At 35.5% G+C, this 18,852-nt stretch overlaps 1 protein-coding gene across 9 annotated transcripts in view; it reads left to right on the forward strand.

Moving 5' to 3' along the window:
• The window catches only part of CLOCK (clock circadian regulator), a 168,516-nt gene that overhangs the window by 109,735 nt on the left and 39,929 nt on the right, over positions 1-18,852 (forward strand). For 8 of the 9 annotated variants that reach the window (XM_059670827.1, XM_059670874.1, XM_059670836.1 and 5 more), the window contains 6 exons: positions 927-1,016; positions 9,121-9,241; positions 13,503-13,616; positions 13,755-13,873; positions 15,588-15,670; positions 15,877-15,983. In XM_059670827.1, coding sequence (XP_059526810.1) covers positions 927-1,016; positions 9,121-9,241; positions 13,503-13,616; positions 13,755-13,873; positions 15,588-15,670; positions 15,877-15,983 — 634 coding nt within the window. The remainder of the gene's footprint in view (positions 1-926; positions 1,017-9,120; positions 9,242-13,502; positions 13,617-13,754; positions 13,874-15,587; positions 15,671-15,876; positions 15,984-18,852) is intronic. The other variant, XM_059670882.1, reaches the window with a different exon arrangement.

The following is an 18,852-nucleotide window of genomic DNA, read 5'->3' on the forward strand; positions in this document are numbered from 1 at the left end:
TGATTTCCTCATCGACAGTTGTATTCTGTCTTTGATTTTCTCTGGTACTTGTCGTTCGCATCCCCACATGTAGATAATTCCCCAAGGATTTGTCTGGAATGCAGATCCGCAGATCTCATATCTTTCAGCGGTTACTTCTGTACCTAAGATTCTCAAATGAAAATACTTTATCTTCTGTAAAATACAGGATCGCTTTATTAATAAGTATTGTATCTCTGCATGGCTTCTCTCCTGAACTCTAACTTCACATTTCTCTATGTCCAAGTTCTTTCTTCTCTATTCTTACTGCACTTAATTTCATTCAGATTCTCATTAACTTCACTGTCTATTCTAAAGTTATTGGGATTTTCCTATCTTAATTTTTCCCCCCTCTAAATCTGTTTACACACTGCTTCCAGACTACTCTTGAACATAAGATATAGGTCCTTATGTCTTAACCTGGCATTTCATGGCCTTTCATGATCTATCCTTAGCCTACCTTTTCAGATTTATTTCCCTTTCACTCAATTCCTCATGTATCTCCCTACAGTTCATACACCTCTCGTTTGATATATACAAAAGGTGATAATGTATCCCTTTGTGTGCCAAAGACATTATTAATGATGTGTGTACTTCAGAGATATTAGCATCTTCAAATAAGGCCATCTGTACACAATATATGAATGATAAGGTAGAACATTAAATCCATAGTTTAGAAACCAACTGTCCAATAGCCAAAGAGTGATTTTTTTTCTCCAAAAGCATTTAAAAAATGCACAAAGATATATACTATACTGCAGTATTGTGAAGGGGGAAAGCTAGCATTTTGATAATGCTCTGGAAATTTCCACCTTATGTCTTTTGTCATTTAGTAAGTTAGACTTTTATTTTTGTGCTAGAAAACACTTTTTTCTTTTCATTTAACTGACTATTATGTTTAATTTCAGGCTCTTGATGGTTTTTTTTTAGCAATCATGACAGATGGAAGCATAATATATGTGTCTGAGAGTGTAACTTCATTACTTGAACATTTACCAGTAAGTATAAAAATCCTGTGATCTCTTTCTTATTTAATGCCTATTTTCAACATTCTAAAGTACTTGAAAATGTACCTCCAGAGCAATGTTAAGCAATAAGTAGAGTGTGGAGGAGAACGCAAAATACATCTTTGTTTTAACATGGCTGTTTTTTCTCAGTTCAGTCATGCCTCTGTAATCTGTAGTAACTATTCAGTGACCACTTTATCCAATCTCTGTTCTTGCTGTCCTATTTTTTTCTAATGCTAAGTTTTCAGTGTTTCCTTTTTATTCAGCCTGGTGAAGACGTTGCTGAATCACTGAGAATATCTTGGGAATAATTATATTTCTACTGAGATATTCCTGTTACAGCTAGAGGAACACAAATAATTTTCTCAAAAGAATAATTTAAAAGTACACACTAAAAATAATAGATATAGAACTTTTGTGCTCTATGGCTTGACTTGCTAATGCCCAAGTGGCCATATTCAATGTGTTATCAATATGACCTTAAGGGTACAGAATTGGAAAATAATTACATTGTATGATTTTGATAAAGTTGGTGAACACCAAAATTAATGTGTTTGTTGTTTTATTCCAAGTATAATTATTGAATATCAACTCTCTTCCAGACACGATGTTAGATGCTCTGCTGCAGCTGACAGTTCTAATGAATTTGAAATTTTTATTTAATATGTAATGTTTTATCTAAGATAGGGCTTGTGGTATAAATATTCTGAAGTTACTTATAAATTACTCTTAATTTATTATAAATACAAAGTACCTGTTTTATAAAGGTCTCTTTTAAGAGATACTGATAAGCAGTATCTTCCTCCCTCTGATTACTCTGCCACCTCATCCTATCTAATAAAAGAGTAATATGCAAATTGACCATCATTCCAACACACGAGATGGCTGCCACCAGATGGCTGTCAGTGGAGAGCAGCTTTGGGCAATCAGGCCAGCAGGGGAGGGCAGTTGGGAAGGACCAGGCCTGAAAGGGAGGGCCGTTGGGGGGACCAGGCCAGCAGGAGAGGGCAGTTGAGAGGGATTAGCCCTGCAGAGGAAGGGCAGTTAAGGGCCACCAGGCCAGCAGAGGAGGGTAGTTAGGGGCAATTGGGCTGGCAGGGGAGCAGTTAGGCATGGATCAGGCTGGCAGGGCAGTGGTTAGGGAGTGATCAGGCAGGCAGGCAGAAGCAGTTAGGGGCAATCAGGAAGGTAGGCAGGCGATCGGTTGGGAGCCAGCAGTCCCGGATTGTGAGAGGGTCCCATATTGGAGAGGGTGCAGGCTATGCTAAGGGACGCACACCCCCCCCCCCGTGCACGAATTTCGTGCACCAGCCCTCTAGTATTCTATATAGAGAATGGACACTACACTTAAAAGACCAGATTTAAAAGGGTATTTTCTTACTGAAAGCCAGGCATTAAGTAATTTGCTGATTTTTGTGGCTCACACCAGAAAATGACTTTGTTTGCCTGCTTTTCTAGGGGCTTTCATTAACAGTAAGCTCAAAAAGTAGGTAATTAGCCCATCTAAAATTTGAGAGGAAACAGATTATAGAACACATAAGTAAACTAGTATAGGCAGAGAAAAGGACAGATTGATTAACTGAATTTTCTGGTTTTGTGTTTTTTTTAATTATGTGAAAAAAGCTAGGGAAAGAAACTCATTGTAGGATTAAGATAATGATTAAAATAAGATTAATATAAATAAAGGTATTATTATATGCTTTTAAACCATATACCATTGTATAGGTTTTCTTTTCATTATGTATTTATAGAAACTAATTTTTTAAATTAAATTTCTAAAAATTTTATTCATAATCAGCATCTTATGTAATATATGTGGTAACACTTTTTAAAAGCCTACTTTTTGGGCACTTTCCTTGAACTCCATTCAGAATTAGATGCCCTTCCTCTCTCTGCTTATGTTACCTTGTACGTATTGCCATCATGACACTTATAGTGAATTGTAATTTTCTGTTTATTTGGGTAATCATGGTAGGTGTAGCTTTTTAAATGCAGAGACTTTATATCCACAATGGGCTAGCTAGTTTCTTAGAGAGGCATTTGGTAGTATTTTATTGAATGTATAAAAAGGAGTAGGCTATTTGATGTAGCTGTTTTAAAAAATCTTTTCTAATGGCACACTGGTGTTGAATCTTTAGTGAGGTGGCGTTTAATTGATTTTTGAAATAGGTAACATGTGATAGATCTAGTTGGGATCCAAGAATTTTGTCATTAACATTCCCTCCTCGTGAAAACTGTCTTTACCTTTCCATTCCATCCTGGATTTTTAAAAACCTTTCTATTTTATAACTGTTTTTAGATTACAGAAAAGTCAAGAAAATAGTACATAGAGTTCCCATGTGCCCCATACCCAGTTTCCTATGTTATTAACATTATCTTGATATTTTTCATTGTTTGTATTAGCCAAAGCATATAGATTGGTAGGTGAATTTTTGGGCAGAGGAAATTGCTGCTGCTGCTCTAGTAGACCCATTTCATTCCATACTAAGTTAATAGTATCCTTTGTTAATATGTTTTTGCTGCTCACCAGTTCCTATGGACACTTTTCTTCACATCACCTTGAAAAATGTAAACACCAGTGTTCTGAGGGGCGGGGTGGGCGGGAGGCAAAAAGAGAAACACATTTTTTGAGAAAATAATACTCAGGATCAAACATAAGGAAAAAATATGTGACTTTCTATTTTAGTTGTTGTTAATATTCAAACTGTAACAGATACTAAACAAAAGGTTTAAAATAATGATGTCTCTTTCATTGTGTCTTAATGTATATACCTGTTATCTAAAATAGAATTTTGGCTATTGCCAGAAGGGAAGACACATTAGCAAATACCTAAATTAGGATTTAGTGTTTATAGTTCAGTTCTGTTGAGAAATTAAAACTTGCCATCTTAAATTAGTGGTCAATATGACTTAAAATTTTTAAATTTAAATTTTAAATCAGACTATAAAATTACAAGACTGATTCTATAGGTCCTGCAAGAAAGATGTTTTCTTAACTTTGTCACTTTATTCTTATTAGGCACATTTTAACCTATTTGTGGCTAATAATTGGGCATAAATGCTTTATTCTCTTGAGATTGGAAAGAAAACTTATGGATTTTTTTTGTCTCCCAATCTAGCTTTCTGTGACAAATTAGGCTCATACCACCTTAGTGCCGGAAGAAATTTTAGACATCCTTAGCCCACCCCCTTTATATTATCAGCAAGAAACATGAAACTAGAGAAATTGGACTTAACTGTGCAACATTTTTGTGGAGCTTCCAAGACACAAAGTTGGTGTCTTACTATATTTCAAATATAAAATGTTTAAATTTTACAACTAAAGATTGATTCCTCACACTTGTTTAAATATATTCCTCAGAGAGAATATATTAAAGTTGTAACCAAGTAATACAGAGAAGATGATAACCACATTATAGCTTAGCAGAGTCCAGGACTAAAAATGCTTCTGTGAGGATACTGGGCAAGCCTTTCCTTTCCTCCTCTTAACTTGAGAGTTTGGGAATGTAAACACAAATGTGTTTTAAGAAAGGCAGTAAACCCCGCGGTGTGCTCATCCAGGGTGGCTCCGTGGTTGAGCAGCGACCTATGCACCAGGAGGCTACGGTTTGATTCCTGGTCACAGCATATCCCAGGTTCCTGGCTCAATTTCCCGGAGGCAGCCAATCGATGATTTTCTCTCATCATTGATGTTTCTATCTCTCTCTTCCTCTCTGAAATCAGTATATATAAAGAAAGCCGGTACAGTCTTTATCAGCAGTTTACAGAAATAGAATTTAGAATTTTTTTGAGTAGTTATATAATGATTATTTGATAGGGCCAGAACTTTTCTTCCTTATGCCTATACATAAGGAACACAGTTGTTGAAAAATACGTTATATTCAACATATATTTAACGTATTTTCTGAGGAGCTTTCACTCCTTTTTAAGCAGTACTCTACTGCAGTTATTTAACTGTCAGTTGTCTATCTGAGGGGAAAGATAATTGGTTACATTTTATAATTTCCACAAAATGTAGAAAAACAGAAAGGCTATTGATCTATGTCACATAACTAACTCAGCAGGATTTACATTTCTTCTTCATGATAATGGTTGAAGGAGATAAAAGGATCAGGATAGCTGCTTTTCTAACTTTCTTTGAATTGTGTTTGGGAACTGAGTGAATGGTATGGTGATATTAAGTATGATTAGCTTCATTTAGAGATTTTAAATGTGGTGGTTAATGGAAAGTTCGACATGTTAGTCACCTGCTAACTCTGATCCTTCATAGTATAAAGTTTCAGGGGAAGCAGTGCTTGTGATCATACCACTCTGTGATCATACTACTCATTTATATTCTTTTCTCTGTGAATATGAAACACCTATCTGTTTATAGCTGGAAAAGCAAGGATAACATAGGTCAGTTTATAATTTCCTGAATAGTAAAAGAAATTGTCAATGAGAACAAATAGTAGAAAACTATAATCGTTTTCAAAATGAAAGTTTTATTACTTCAAATAGTTTTATTTTTCTGTTTAAACTATTTTTTACATTTATATCAATGCCTCTGTTTTGTCAATAAAAAGCAGTTTTCTAGTAATTTTGTTATTCATGCCTGAATTTTTAGTGCATAACTTCTGTTCTAGGGGCTTTTCAGACTTTCGGGGAGGGGGGGGGAACCTTCTTAAAATGCAGATATATTTTTAGTGTGGTTATCTGTAAGCCTTTACTAAATAACTCCTTAATCTGGAATCATTTATTTTACTAATAACTGTTATATGCAATGCACAACTTTAGTGTGTCTTAATTTGAAGGGAGGAGGAAAATATATAAGAGATGGGGGCTTTTATTTACATACTAGACGCCCGGTGCACGAATTCATGCACCAGTGGGGTCCCTCATCCTGGCCTGTGGGATCGGGCCAAAACCGGCTCTCCGACATCCCCTGAGGGGTCCGAAATTGCAAGAGGGCGCAGGCCAGGTCGAGGGACCCCACCGGTGCACGATCTGTACAGTCGGGGCCGGGGAGAAATGTGGGAAGTTGGCCAGCTGGGGAAGGCCTGCAGGAGGGCTCCAGGGCATGTCTGGCCCATCTTGCTCAGCCCCAATTGGCCAGACCCCAGCAGCAAGCTAACCTACCGGTTGGAGCGTTTTGCCCCTGGTGGTCAGTGCACATCATAGTGACTGGTCAATTGTCTGCCTCTGGTGGTCAGTGCACATCATAGCAGCTGGTCGACCGGTCGACTCTCTGCCCCCTGGTGGTCAGTACACGTCATAGGAAGTGGTTGAGTGGCCTTAGCATATCATTAGTATATTATGCTTTGATTGGTTGAACGGCCGACTGGCCGATCGGACACTTAGCATATTAGGCTTTTAATATATAGGATGGGCATTGGGCAGTAAGACATAGACATTAAAATACAATTGACAGAAATGTTTTATGGGAAATGAATGATAGAAGTAATAAGTAGTGAAGGAATTTTACTTACTGTGGATTAATGGTGTTAAGAAAATACTTTTTTGAAGGAAATAATTTGAACTGGTCTTTGAAAGATGGAAGATACAAATACTAGTATGTGGAGAAAGAGAGGAAGGCTATTCCAATTTATAGAGTGGACTTTGAGAGCTAGAGAAAAGAAAGAATGTGAATGTATGGCTTTTATGGAGAGTACGGTAAAAACTCTTCCCACTTCCCACCTCCCCAGTGGCTCTCTTTTGTTGTTTGAGGGTTTTTGTTTTTAAACCATGAATTTCTTTCTTTGAACAAAATCTTTACAATGTTTAAAATATAAACGCAAATAAAAGTGGAACTGCTTTTGTGAATACAGGGGCAAAGAGCCTTAGCCCTGCCTTCACAGCTCCTTTTCACTCCACAGTCCTTGAGACCCCCATTCAGTATCTCCAGGATTCCACAGAGCAGTTTGAAAATATGGATAAACTAAGTAGAATAGTCTGGATTTGGTAGAAAATGTGAAATCACTGATTTGTTGTCAGTGGTTATTAGGATAGGAACTGTTTTATTCGTATTTGATTCCATAGCCATGGCACATTGTAGGCAACCTGTTTGTCAAATTACAGTTGATTACTGAATCATTATTAAAGCCATATTTGAGCAAGGATTATAATGTTTGACATACTGCTTATTTTGGGGGAGGAGGGTTAGCTAACAGCAGGGTTTTTTGTTTTTTTAAAAAAATTTTTTTTTTATTGCTTAAAGTATTACAAAGAGTATTACATATGTCTCCCTTTTTTTTTTCCCCCCCGCCCTTGACAGTCCCCTGGCCTCCCATACCCCCCAGTGTCTTATGTCCATTGGTTATGCTTATATGCATGCATACAAGTCCTTTGGTTGATCTCTTACCCACCCCCCTGCTGCCCTCCCACCCTCCCCGGCCTTCCTGCTGTAGTTTGACAGTCTGTTCGAGGCAGCTCTGCCTCTGTATCTATTTTTGTTCATAAGTTTATAATGGTCTTTATTATCCAGAAATGAGTGACATCATGTGGTATTTTTCCTTCATTGACTGGCTTATTTCACTTAGCATAATGCTCTCCAGTTCCATCCATGCTGTTGCAAATGGTAAGAGTTCCTTCTTTTTTATAGCAGCATAGTATTCCATCGTGTAGATGTACCACAGTTTTCTAATCCATTCATCTACTGATGGGCACTTAGGCTGTTTCCAGATCTTAGCTATGGTGAATTGACAGCAGGGCTTTTTGACAGTGGGATACAGGATGGATGGATGAAAAAGATGAAGTAAAGAGGAAAAGACACATTAGACAATTGAAATGACACCAAAGTCAAATCTCCTCTTTGTTTAGCCTGTAGCTAGTCCTGTGTTATAGTAAATACCACCATAAATTACCAGAGGCTTGGATATACCGTAGGGTTATGTCTTGTAGCCAGAGATTTTTCTAATCAACTTCCTTAGTTCTGTTATATCTTAAACTGGAGAACTGGTGCATGAAAATTGTGCATGGCAGGGGTGAGAGGCGGGGGGATTGTTCCTCAGCCCAGCCTGCACCTTCTACAATCTGGGACCCCTCAGGGGATGTCTGACTCACAATTCGGAACCACTGGCTCCTAACTGCTCGCCTGCCTGCCAGCCTGATCACCCCCTAACCGCTCCCCTACCGGCCTGATCACCCCCAACTGCCCTCCCCTGCCGGCCTGATCACCCCCAACTGCCCTCCCCTGCTGGCCTGATCACCCCCAACGGCCCTCCCCTGCTGGCCTGGTTGCCCACAACTGCCCTCCCCTGTCAGCCTGATCTCCCCCAACTGCCCTCCCCTGCCGCAACCCACCTCCTCTGCTGTACCCCGCCTCTGTTGTGCGCACAGCCATCTTGTGACGGCCATCTTGTGAGGGTGTGATACATGAGGTCGTGGCGACCACCTAGGCTATTATTAGTATTCAGCGGTTCTCAACCTGTGGGTCGCAAACAATGAAAATACATCCTGCATATCAGATATTTACATTACGATTCATAACAGTAGCCAAATTACAGTTATGAAGTAGCAACGAAAATAATTTTATGGTTGGGGGTCACCACAACATGAGGAACTGTATTAAAGGGTCGCAGCATTAGGAAGGTTGAGAACCACTGGCAGATGTTCAAATTGGTGAAACTCACCTTTGCAAATCATTTATCAGACTTTTCAAGATCATATGGATCATGGATCTGATGAAGACACGGAGACATGGAGGTCATGTTAATCATCTTCCACTTTGTTTTGTTTTTAAATATTTTTTTTATTGGTTTCAGAGAGCAAGGGAGAGGGAGAGAGTGCTAGAAATATCAGTGATGAGAGAGAATCATTGATCAGCTGCTTCCTGCACACCCCACATGGGGGATCAAACCTGCAACCCGGGCATGTGCCCTGACTGGGAATCGAACCCTGACCTCCTCGTTCATAGGTTGATGCTCAACCACCAAGCCATACCAGCCAGGCTTCTCTTATTCTTTAAGTTGTTCTCTGTAACTTGATGTTTGTCAGTTTTTACAAATAATCAAGTTAATCATGTTCAGCTGATGTTTTAAGAGTGCTTATATCCTTTTAAAATACATGTCTCTTGAATCACTAAAGTTATTTTATTTTCTTTAATTTTTATTTTCAGTCTGATCTTGTGGATCAAAGTATATTTAATTTCATCCCAGAGGGGGAACATTCAGAGGTTTATAAAATACTCTCTACCCATCTGCTGGAAAGTGACTCATTAACCCCGGAATATTTAAAATGTAAGTAGTAGCTGTTAAGGAAAAAGCTAAATGTATTTGGTCATGTTATACTTTGCTTTTGTAACAAACACAGACATGTTTGACTAAATTAACACATAGCATCGTTTCATATACCTTATTAGATCACTTTTAAATTTTAAAAAATATATATAATATGGAATTAAGACTGTATTTTAAAGTTTGAACTCTATTCTAAAATATATTGAAATCCCATCTTTTTTGTTATAATAGTTATGCCATAAAACTGTATTTTACACAAAAGTGGAACTTTATAATATGTTTTTATTAATTTTTAAGTAAAATCTTATGTAATGAGAAAATTAAACATTATTATTTTCACTATAATCAACCAGTTGGACAATAATAACTTCTGTATTTTTAAGAAATAGTAACTAAAGAAATTTGTTTGCTTTACTAATTAAAAAAATCATTTATTGGGTATATGTTACATGCCAGGCAATTGTGCAATATTAAAGAAGTGCCAAGAACAGTGAAAAATAGTTCCTGTTTTTGAAAACTAAAAATACTATGGTATAATCAGACATCTCTTCTAGGTTCATTGGCAAATTAATTTGACCAGAATACCTCATTTTCTTCACTAAATTTTTCTCTATGTAAAATCTGAGATGATCACAAGACTATATTTATATTTGGTCATTAGTTATTAGATATTTTTTCAATCACTTTTTTCATTTTTTAATTTTGACTTTTCTGGTCATACTGATATTAATTTTGACATTTCTGGTAATTCTGATATTATTAATCATTTGAAAAGTTCTTGGTATTTTGAACTCTCAAGTTCTATAGAAAACTAACTGTCCAAGAATACACACACACACACACACACACACACACATATATGTGTAAGTATGCATGAATGTATATCTTTGATGTGACTGAGTGGCCTGTCAGAAGATGAGATGAACTAGAGACCAGGAGAGTCCATTTGAAGCCTATTTATAATTGTTTAAAAAATTAAGTTCTTATGACATTACCAATAGACCACTCTAGTTTTTCAACTAGGAGAAAGATTTGTGCTGGATATAATGATGTAGATCAGTTATATGCCTATAAATAGTATTTGAAGTCATGGATTGAATTGTATTATTTGAGATGAATATATAGAGCAAGGAGAGAAGAATTAGAAAGGTAGAACACTGAGACCTAAAAGATGACAAAGAAAGGGTCCACTATAGAGGCCTTCATAGGGCAGAGTTGGTGGGAGAACTGAATGAAAGCCTCTGGCAGAAAGACAAACGTTAGGCTTCTGCTTCTAAGATTGGAGGGTGGATGGCAACAATACGTTTTGATAGAGAAAAACCTTAATTAAAAGACCCCCTAGTTAAACACCGATATACAAAAAGTTATTTTCCCAGAAAAAAAGTGTTTTATGCCAGAAGATTAAACATGATTTAAAACGGGGGTAAATTTAGGTTTCTGCAAATAGGTCATTTGAGCCTTAATGAAAATGAGGTGGTACCAGTGGTGTTATTTGTGTCTAGAAAAGGAAATGGGGCCTAATCTTTCATTCAAACTTGTTCGATTTTTATTATGTAGTGAGGACCTGGCAAAAAGGTGGCTTTTTGGTTTGGATAAAATCTCAGGTGGAAAATTTTGAAAAGGATTAGCCTGGAAGTAAAAAAACTACAGAATACTAGCAATAGAAGTAAGGATGGAGAAGAAAGCCTGTATGTGCGTGTTGAGTAGATAAATTCAATAGGACTTAGTGTTAGGCAGGAGACCAAGTGGCTAAGGTTCATCTGTGGAGGTTTTAGGATGAAGGTGGTTAGATTTTGAACCTGTTGTGGTAGGTAATGAAGTCATACATGATAATGACAGAAGAATGTGAGTGTGATGCTGTGAACGAAGAAGGCATCACTAGTCCTTGAGTGCTGAAATAATAACTGAAAGTAACATCAGTTAACAATTGTAGGGAAAGTTAAATTCTAGTGGCAGGAGTATGGAGGCATATATAGGATACATTTTTGTAGTTACCTGGATGGTTTGCATCTATACTAAATTGGTGGTATTGGATGCTCATTTGGAAAAATAAGTTATGAGAGCTTTTTGGGTGAAATAAAAAGCAGGTCCTGGTGACAGACTGGAGGCTTGTGGAAGAGAAGAGACCAAATTAATATGGTTTCTATCTTGAGAAATAGGAACACATAGGTCAGAGGGGAAAAATAGCTGGCTTAGGAAGAGAGAGGGATAAATTCACTTTGAAATATTTTTAGTTTGAGTTATTGATGGGACAATCAAGTAGCAATGTCCTGAAAGCGCATAGTGACCTGAGACTTAGTCTTATACAGAATGTTAGAGTTGGGGAGAGAGATTTAGGAATAAATAAGTTGACTAAATGCTGATAAATTTATAAAGGGCAATGATAGATCAAGATCAAAACAATGTTTATAAATGCTCACAATTTGAAGACTGATTAGTAGAAATATAGAAATTTTCAATAAGGTAGGAAGGTAAGTTTCAGGCTATTGAATGAAGTGCGAGTTTTAAGAAGAGGTAGTAATAATGAGGAAAGCCCATTGAAGTTAATAGTACAGTAGTATTCCCTTATTTGTGTTTCACTTTCCATGGTTTCAGTTACTTGCAATCAATCTCCATCTGAAAATATAAAAATGGAAAATGTCAAAAATAAATAATTCATAAATTTTAAATTGCATGTCATTCTGAATAGTGTGATGAAATCTCATGTCATCCTGCTCTGTACCACATAGGATGTGAATTATCTCTCTGTCCAGCATATCCTTTCTGTACATACAGTACAATAAAATATTTTGAGAGAGACCACGTCACACAACTATAATAAAAAGTATATTGTGATGACAGGTATACCTTGAAGATATTACCAGTTAAGTTCCCAGACCACCACAATAAAGCAAGTCATAATCTTTCTGCTAGTGGTGTGTCTTGCTTCAATATGTAAAAAATTCAGTATCTGTGAAGTGCAGTAACACAAAGTGCAATAAAATGAGGTATACCTGTAACTGTTCTTTCATGATTAGTAATTATTACTCTCTTACTGTGCCTAATTTGTAAATTAAACTTTATCATAGGTATGTACGTTTGCCAAAATATTAGTACTTATAGGGTTTGATACTATCTGTGGTTTCAGACATCCACTGGGGGTTTTGGAACATATCTCCCTGGAATAAGGGGGGATTACTGTACAAGTATTGGTGATCTTTATGCAAGCAATTCCTATAGAGCAGGGTGGAGAACATCCAGCCTGTGGGCCATTTAAGTAAGGCCCACAAAATCATTTGGTCTGGCCCAGCCAGGGCATTTGGGGTGAGTTACTTAAACGTTTGACCAAATATAGCAGGCTAATTTTAGGTTGGCAATTTTGTATGGCCTGCGAATGGTGTTATAAATATTCAGATGGTTCTTGGCAGAAAAAAGGTTTCTCATCCCTGCTATACAGGTTATAAGGAAGAAAGCCACCATGCGTGAAGTTAAAGTAAATGAATATGTGTATGGAACTTAAAGCACATAATGAAAAGGAAGGCAGTTTCTATGATACTATAAAGAGTAGCATGGCCCTAGCTGGTTTGGCTCAGTGGATAGAGTGTTGGCCTGTGGACTGAAGGGTCCCAGGTTCGATTCTGGTCAAGGGCACATGCCCAAGTTGCTGGCTTGTTCCCCAATGGGGGGCATGCTGGAGGCAGCTGACTGATCAATGGTTCTCTCTCATCATTGATGTTTCTATTTCTCTCTCCCTCTCCCTACCTCTCTGAAATAAATAAAAATATATTTTAAAAAAAGAGGAGTATGAAAAAATTTTGTTTATCTGAGATGGGAAGACCTAAGCAGATTTACAAATAGACACAAATGACTCAAAGAAGAGAAGGTGTGGATGCTAAAGGAATGAATAAAGGTGTAGCCCTGATCCTAAAGAACATAGGAAAGACTGTTCACAGTAGACATAGAAGCATTAACTTTAAAATGGGAAGCAAAACTGTTCTTTGAAATTAGAGTGAAGAATGAGAAGGAAGGACAGATAAAAATGGGGAAATATGGAGTTGCTTATATCAGAAGATCAGTTTTCTCTATTAAGGATAGATCATCTATTTTCTGTATTAAGAAGATCATCTCCTATAGTTAATCTACTTTTATGGACTAAATAAAAATGTAATTGAGGACTGTTAGAGAAAATATTGTAAACTTGTACAACTTTTATAATCTTTTCATGTAATATATCACTCATGATAAATCACAAATATATTATATATTTTTTCTCCCACTTCAGCAAAAAATCAGTTAGAATTCTGTTGTCATATGCTTCGAGGAACAATAGACCCAAAAGAGCCATCTACCTATGAATATGTGAAATTTATAGGAAATTTCAAATCTTTAAACAGTGGTGAGTTAAAATGCTTTTCTTACAATGTATTTTTAATCTGGTATTGCTTCAAGCTCTCGAAAACATAGATATTTGAACATCAATAATAACTAGATTTTACTGGATTAAGTGATGATACATATTTCCTTATTGTTTTAGTATCCACTTCAGCACATAATGGTTTTGAAGGAACTATACAACGCACACACAGACCATCTTATGAAGATAGAGTTTGTTTTGTAGCTACTGTCAGATTAGCTACACCTCAGTTCATCAAGGTATGTTTTGAATTTTATTTCCTAAAGGGGATTTAAATTCATATTTTGCCAAATAGTCTTTATGTAATTTTTTTTGCTGTTTCTAGAATAACTGAAACTTCCTACAAACATTAAAGATAGTGATGGCCATTAATCTTGAAATATACATCATCATAATGCTGTATTTTTTAAGCACATAATGAGTTATCAAGGTACTCATTAAATTTAAAATTCATTTTGAAAAATATATCCTTTGCAATTAACCAGTGGTTACATATCACTGTTGTCGTGCGTTTGTGCAAAATTTTAAGATGCTTTTTTTTGTGTAGTTCATAACCTACATTAAAGGAGAAAGGCCAAACGTGTGTAATTTTAAAGATTATTTTTGACATTTTCTTTAGAAATATACAAGTGGCTTTTTACTTGCATGCAATTTATCTTTTTAGTTTTAAAATTTAATTAAAGAATGTATTTTCATTTTTTGGACCTCACAAGCAGATGATTAGTAGGGAAGTGGAAGGTGAGGTAATTCATCCACTTAAAGAACGTGGCTGGAAGTAAACCAGGCTAAGATTTTAAAATTAGGAAGATACCATATTGTAGGACAAGTACTGAATTAGTAGTTAGAAGATCTTAAACAGTTTTGCTCTTCTTGTTTTGATCTTAGGAAATTATAGCAGTGGCAAATATTTAGTGCTTATTACATACTGTATATTTTATGTGCATTATCTAATTTAATTCTTATAACAATCCTTTAAGGTAGATGCTAGTGTGATCCCCATTTTATGTATAAGGAAACAGGCTTAGGGAAGTTAAGTTATTTGCCCAAAGTCAAAGTTATTAAGTGGTAGAAATGAGACTGATTCTAATTCTTTTTCTCTCAAAGCCCATACTCTTTAATCACTGCATTGTGCTATAGAAGGTCATTCAAGGACACAGAGGCAGGTTGGAATACATTGTTGAATATGAGTAGAGTTACTGTGTGTGGGGGGGGTAGGGATGTTGGGAGATGATAAAAAATAGAAAAAGGCCAGAACTGAAATATGTTTCGTTCGTTCTTTCTTTTTTTTTTTATTTCTCCATGCTGAAGAGTTTAAACTTTATCCTAACAGAATGAGGAATCATTAAGCAGGGAAGTTATATAGTTATATTTGAGCATTAGTAAGGTAATTACAGCCAGAATAGAAGATGGGTTGAAGAACACGTAGAGTTGTTTGGGGAGATGCTGTGGCAATAATATGAACCAATGATGATGAGGGTCTAGTCTAAACAAAGACACTGAAGATGGATGGGGTTAAATAGATTTTTTTTTTTTAAGATAGAAGGTGAATTTGAAAGGATTTAGTAGTAAGCATTTAGATGGTAAAAGGTGATATAGAAAATTGTTTTAACTGGATATGAGGAATAAGGCAGTTTGTTCGTTTTAGGAAATACTGAGTTTGTGATGTGTGGGGACATCTACACAGAAATATGGCACTGAAGTTCAGGAGAGAGATCTGAATTCAGAATTAGGATTTATAGGCATGTGAGTGAATGGACAAACGTGTAGAGTAAGAAGTACTCTGCTAGAAGCCTGCATTTATTTATTGCCATATTCTTTAGTATTAGAAAATTAAAATGTGTTAAAAAATTGCTAGAAAAGTTGTCTAATAAGGACTTTTGTGGCTAACAATATTTAGGATTCTTCAAAAGGCAGAAAAGTATTTCTGAATTTTAATTATTAATTTATTTGTAGGAAATGTGCACTGTTGAAGAACCCAATGAAGAGTTTACATCTAGACATAGTTTAGAATGGAAATTTCTATTTCTAGATCACAGGTAACTCCATTTTTAAATTTTATAAAAAGGGAACAGTCATATAATTGTTTAAATTAATGGATTTCCAAAACAAACTTTTTCTAATTTGGATGATCAAGTTCGTTATCCACTTTTTCAAATATATAAAGGTTCCCTTAAAATTGATTTTTAGTTTGAATATTCCTCATTATGGAAAAAGTTATAATATTGCTTTATATGTAATTTAGGGCACCACCCATAATAGGATATTTGCCATTTGAAGTTCTGGGAACATCAGGCTATGATTACTATCATGTGGATGACCTAGAAAATTTGGCAAAATGTCATGAACACTGTAAGTAGACTTTAATCTTTCTGGTGGTGATAAGTGTTTTTAATCATATAAGTAGCTATTGTAATAATAGAAGGTGGTAAAATACAGACATATAAACATTTTTGTATTTTTGAAATATAACCAATCCAATAGGAATAATAGGTCAAGTTTAAATTAAATTTGTTCTTATTTACATATTTCAGTCTGTAATAGTAAGTACAGTTTTATAAAATGATGTCTAATAAACCTTGTTCTGAAGTATATAAGTGCTATATCTGGAGTAAGAAATAGATTCCTTTGAAAATTGAAATAGTATGTCAAAATATTAGGACACTATATCATAAATTTTGACTTACAGACATATAAATCTACCCAGGAGGTAGGTATACATCTAAAGATTCTTTCAGAAAGTTCGTAGTGAATGCTTAATGTTACTTATCATTATTGTTATTAACAGCAAAAGCATTATCTCACTGCCCTGCACTATGCAAACAATTTATTCATCACCACAGTTCTAGAAAGTAGCTTCTGTTATCTCTATGAATAAACAGGCACAGCAAGGCCAAGTAGTTTGCCCACAATCTGGAACCTCATTGGTGGTAGCAAAAGGATTAGAATCTAGACCTATCCCTGGACCACATGCTGTTTATAATTTGTTTCAGAGGTTTGTTTCAATGATAGGTTTTATTTGCTGTCCTTATCCTCCTCCCTAAATCCTATTATCTTGGATATCCTCTAAAACTTAAATTAGATATTTAAGATTCTTTCAAGATTCTTAGGCTGGTCTAATAAGCCTCTCTATATGAAAATTAAGCATGTTTTATGATAATAATTACATGGAAGATTTTTAGAGTAAAGTCATTTTATCACAAAAGAAAGCATTATTCACTTCAAGCGATATGGGCAGTAAGCTCATGATAACGTACACTGAGAGAAATAGATATTGATGCTTGACCAGCACTTCCTAAGGTTTGGTCTATTGAATGCCAGCCCTTTCAAAATGGATTTTACGGTCAAGGAAGACTAGGAAACCCTTCATAATCAATCCTCCCCCTTCCCCAAATCTTAACATACATTAACATACTTAAGGTTTTGAGAAGATTAAACCTATTTAACAAAGTTTCTCAAATTAATTTAACCATAAAACCCCCTCTTTTTTTGTTTAATATCTGTTAAAAGGCTGTAGAATTTAAAATTTAGGGAAATGCTCTCAGAACAAAAGATACACACAGACTACAAATAAAGGGATGAAAAGATATTTCATGCAAATGGAAATGAAATAAAGTTAGTAGCAATACTTACATCTGACAAAATAGAATTTAAAGCAAAGTCTATAGTAAGAGACTTAAGAAGGACACTATGTATGATAAAGGGAGCAATCCAACAAGAGGGTGGAATCCTTATGAACATTTATGCACCCAATATAGGAGCACCTAAATATGTAAAGCTAATCTTGATGGACATAAAGGGAGAGATCAACAACAATACAGTCATAGTAGGGGACCCCCATTGACATTGATGGATAGATCTTCCAGACAGAAAACCAACAAGCAAACAGTAGGTAGATTTCTTTTTTTTTTTCTGTCACCATAGATCAGATAGATTTTAATTGATATCTTCAGAGCATTTAACCCCAAAGCCACAGAGTATACATTCTTTTCAAGTGCCCATGGAACATTTCATAGGGTAGACCACATGTTAGGACACAAAACAAGTTTCCATAAATTTAAGAAGATAGAAATCATATCAGGCATCTTCTCTGATTGTAATGGTATGAAATTAGAAATCAGTCACAAGAAAAGAATTGAGAAACACAAAAAAGACTTGGAAGCTAAATAACATGTTACTAAACAATGAATGGGTTAACAACAGGGTCAAGAAAAGAATTAAAAGATATCTTGAAAAAAACAAAAATGAGAACACAACAACCTAAAATCTATGGGACACAGCAAAAGCAGCCCTAAAAGGGAATTCCATAGCATTACAGGCCTATCTCAAGAAACAAGAAAAATCTCAAACAAAAGAAACTAGAAAAAGAACAACTAACAAAGCCCAAATTGAGTAGAAGGAAGAAAATAATTAGAGCACAAATAAATAAAATAGAGTCTAAAAAACAATATAAAAGATCAATGAAATCAAGAGCTGGTTCTTTGAAAAGATAAACAAGATTGACAAACTTCAGCCAGGCTCATGAAGTTAAAAAGAGAGCGGTCTCAAGATCAGAAATGAAAGAGGAGAAGTAACTACTAATACCAAAAAAATGCAAAGGAGTGAAAGAAAATATTATGAATAATTGTATGCCAACAAACTCAACAACCTGGATGAAATGGATAAATTCCTAGAAACATAGTCTTCCAAAATGGAATCAGGAAGAATCAGAAAATCTGAATAGACAGATTACAACTAGTGAAATTGAAGCAATAATAAAAAAAATTCTCAAAAGTCCTGGACTGCGTGGGTCTATAGATTATTTTTACCAAACATTCAAAGAACTAAATTCTATCCTTCTCAAACCATTCCAGAGAATTCTAGATGAGGAAAGACTCCCAACCTCATTTTAAGAGGCCAACATTATCCTAATTTCAAAACCAGATAAAGACACTACAAAGAAGAAAAATTATAGGTCAATTCCCTGATGAACATAGATGCTAAAATCCTCAACAAAACATTAGCAAACTGGATTCAGCAATACACTGAAAAGATCATACACCGTTAAGTGGGATTTATTCTGGGGATGCAGGTTGGTACAAGTATCTCCAAATCAATAAATGTGATACACCACATAAAAAGCCGAAGGATGAAAACCACATGATCATATCAATAGATGGAAAAAAGTCATTTTATGAAATCCAGCACCCATTTATAATTATTTAAAATATCTTTTTATTGG

This window comes from Myotis daubentonii, chromosome 1 (assembly GCF_963259705.1).
Source record: "Myotis daubentonii chromosome 1, mMyoDau2.1, whole genome shotgun sequence".
NCBI classification, from domain to species: Eukaryota; Metazoa; Chordata; class Mammalia; order Chiroptera; family Vespertilionidae; genus Myotis; species Myotis daubentonii.